This window comes from Octopus bimaculoides, chromosome 27 (assembly GCF_001194135.2).
Source record: "Octopus bimaculoides isolate UCB-OBI-ISO-001 chromosome 27, ASM119413v2, whole genome shotgun sequence".
NCBI classification, from domain to species: domain Eukaryota; kingdom Metazoa; phylum Mollusca; class Cephalopoda; order Octopoda; family Octopodidae; genus Octopus; species Octopus bimaculoides.
The window spans coordinates 21,618,898-21,620,542 of NC_069007.1; the positions used below are offsets into that span (position 1 = coordinate 21,618,898).

General features: G+C 41.2%; 2 protein-coding genes across 2 annotated transcripts in view; both read left to right on the plus strand.

The window, feature by feature from the left end:
- The window catches only part of LOC106876168 (uncharacterized), a 197,303-nt gene that overhangs the window by 161,996 nt on the left and 33,662 nt on the right, over nucleotides 1–1,645 (plus strand). The window lies entirely within an intron of this gene.
- The window catches only part of LOC106881956 (endoplasmic reticulum resident protein 44), a 25,213-nt gene that overhangs the window by 21,533 nt on the left and 2,035 nt on the right, over nucleotides 1–1,645 (plus strand). The window contains exons 9-10 of the mRNA XM_052977183.1: nucleotides 53–169; nucleotides 1,293–1,404. Coding sequence (XP_052833143.1) covers nucleotides 53–169; nucleotides 1,293–1,404 — 229 coding nt within the window. The remainder of the gene's footprint in view (nucleotides 1–52; nucleotides 170–1,292; nucleotides 1,405–1,645) is intronic.

The following is a 1,645-nucleotide window of genomic DNA, read 5'->3' on the forward strand; positions in this document are numbered from 1 at the left end:
CTTCAAACTTTGTTGTTTTTTTTCTTCATTTCTGTTGTTTCTCTTCCTGCAGACTCATAGGCAAGACAAAATCTTCACTGGAGCCATCACCAACTACGACCATTTACAGCAGTGGATATTTGATAAATGTGTCCCTCTCGTACGAGAGATCACATTTGAAAATGCCGAAGTCAGTTACCCCTTTATTGTAAATCTATACCTTTTGTTGTAGTTTTAGCCCCTGTTAAGAGGGTTCTGTAAAGTTTTCTGGCTTTAAGGGAATCGTGAAAGGCCTGGTTGTAGGCCCAGCCTTCCAAGTTCTTTCACAGGGCTTAGAAAAACTGAAGGACCACTGCAACAAGTGTGTGAATCTGAGAGGGGCAATATGTTGAATAAAACCGTAACTGAGCCTCATGTAATTTCTTTTACCCAAAGCCAGGAACTTTTCATCACCACCTCATAGATTTGACCCCTTTTTTAATTTAGCCCTTGTTGGTTTCCCTTAGTTGTTGCTTTTAGTCCTTGATGTCTGTGTTGTTATTTGTTTAACTCTTTAGCATTCAGAGGGCCTGGTGTTGGTGCGACGTAAAAAGCACCGAGTGCCCTCCGTAAGGTGGTTGGAATTAGGGCATCCAGCTATAGAAACCAGGCCGAAACAGACCCTGGGACCTGGTGCAGCCTCCTGGACTTGCTAGTTCCAGTCAAGCTGTCCAACCCATGCCAGCATGGAAAACAAACATTAAATGATGGTAATTACTCTGTCAAATGTTTTTGCTCATTTATTCCTGTTGTTTTGAATTAATCCTGTGTTATCTCATAGCTTCACAATTTCAATGATGTGATTGCTCACTTTTGAGACATTGTCAGGTGGGTGTGAGAGGCCAGATCTGGCTGGTTTTAATGCAAAAGGGTCAATTGAACTTTGACCATGTCTGTATTCTGTTAAACTTAACGAATCTTTATTGCTTTAAACTAATTAGCTGATTTGTATTTTGTAGAATAAATTATTTGCATATTATCTAACAAATTGTTAAACGAATATTACACAGCTGACCCACAGACGTGGCTGTGTGGTAAGAAGCTTGCTTCCGGGTTCAGTCCCAGTGCATGGCACCTTGGGCAGGTGTCTTCTACTATAGCCCTAGGCTATCCAAAGCCTTGCAAGTAGATTTGGTAGGCGGAAACTGAAAGAAGCCCGTCGTATATATTCATATGTGTGTTTGTGTGTGTGTCTCCGCTTGTCTTGACATCTGTCAGGTTAAGCCAGTGTCTTCACTCCACCTTTTCATTCGATCTCTTTCCATCTGTCTCAGGAACTCACAGAAGAGGGTCTACCATTCCTTATACTATTTCACCATCCAGATGACCATGACATCGTTGAGAAGTTCACCGCCGAAGTTTCTAAACAGTTATTAAGTGAAAAAAGTAAGAAAGGGGCATATCTGGGGTTTTTGGGAAACATTTTTCTCTTCTATTCTTCAAGTTCAAGGCCCAACTCTCTCTTGCTCTCTCTCTCTCTACACACACACACACGCACACATATTTATATTTCTTTCTCTCTCTCTCTCCACATGTATTTATATTTCTCTCTCTCTCCACACACACATTTATTTCTCACTCTTTCTCTCTCTCTCCCCATACACACATTTATATTTCTCTCTCTCTC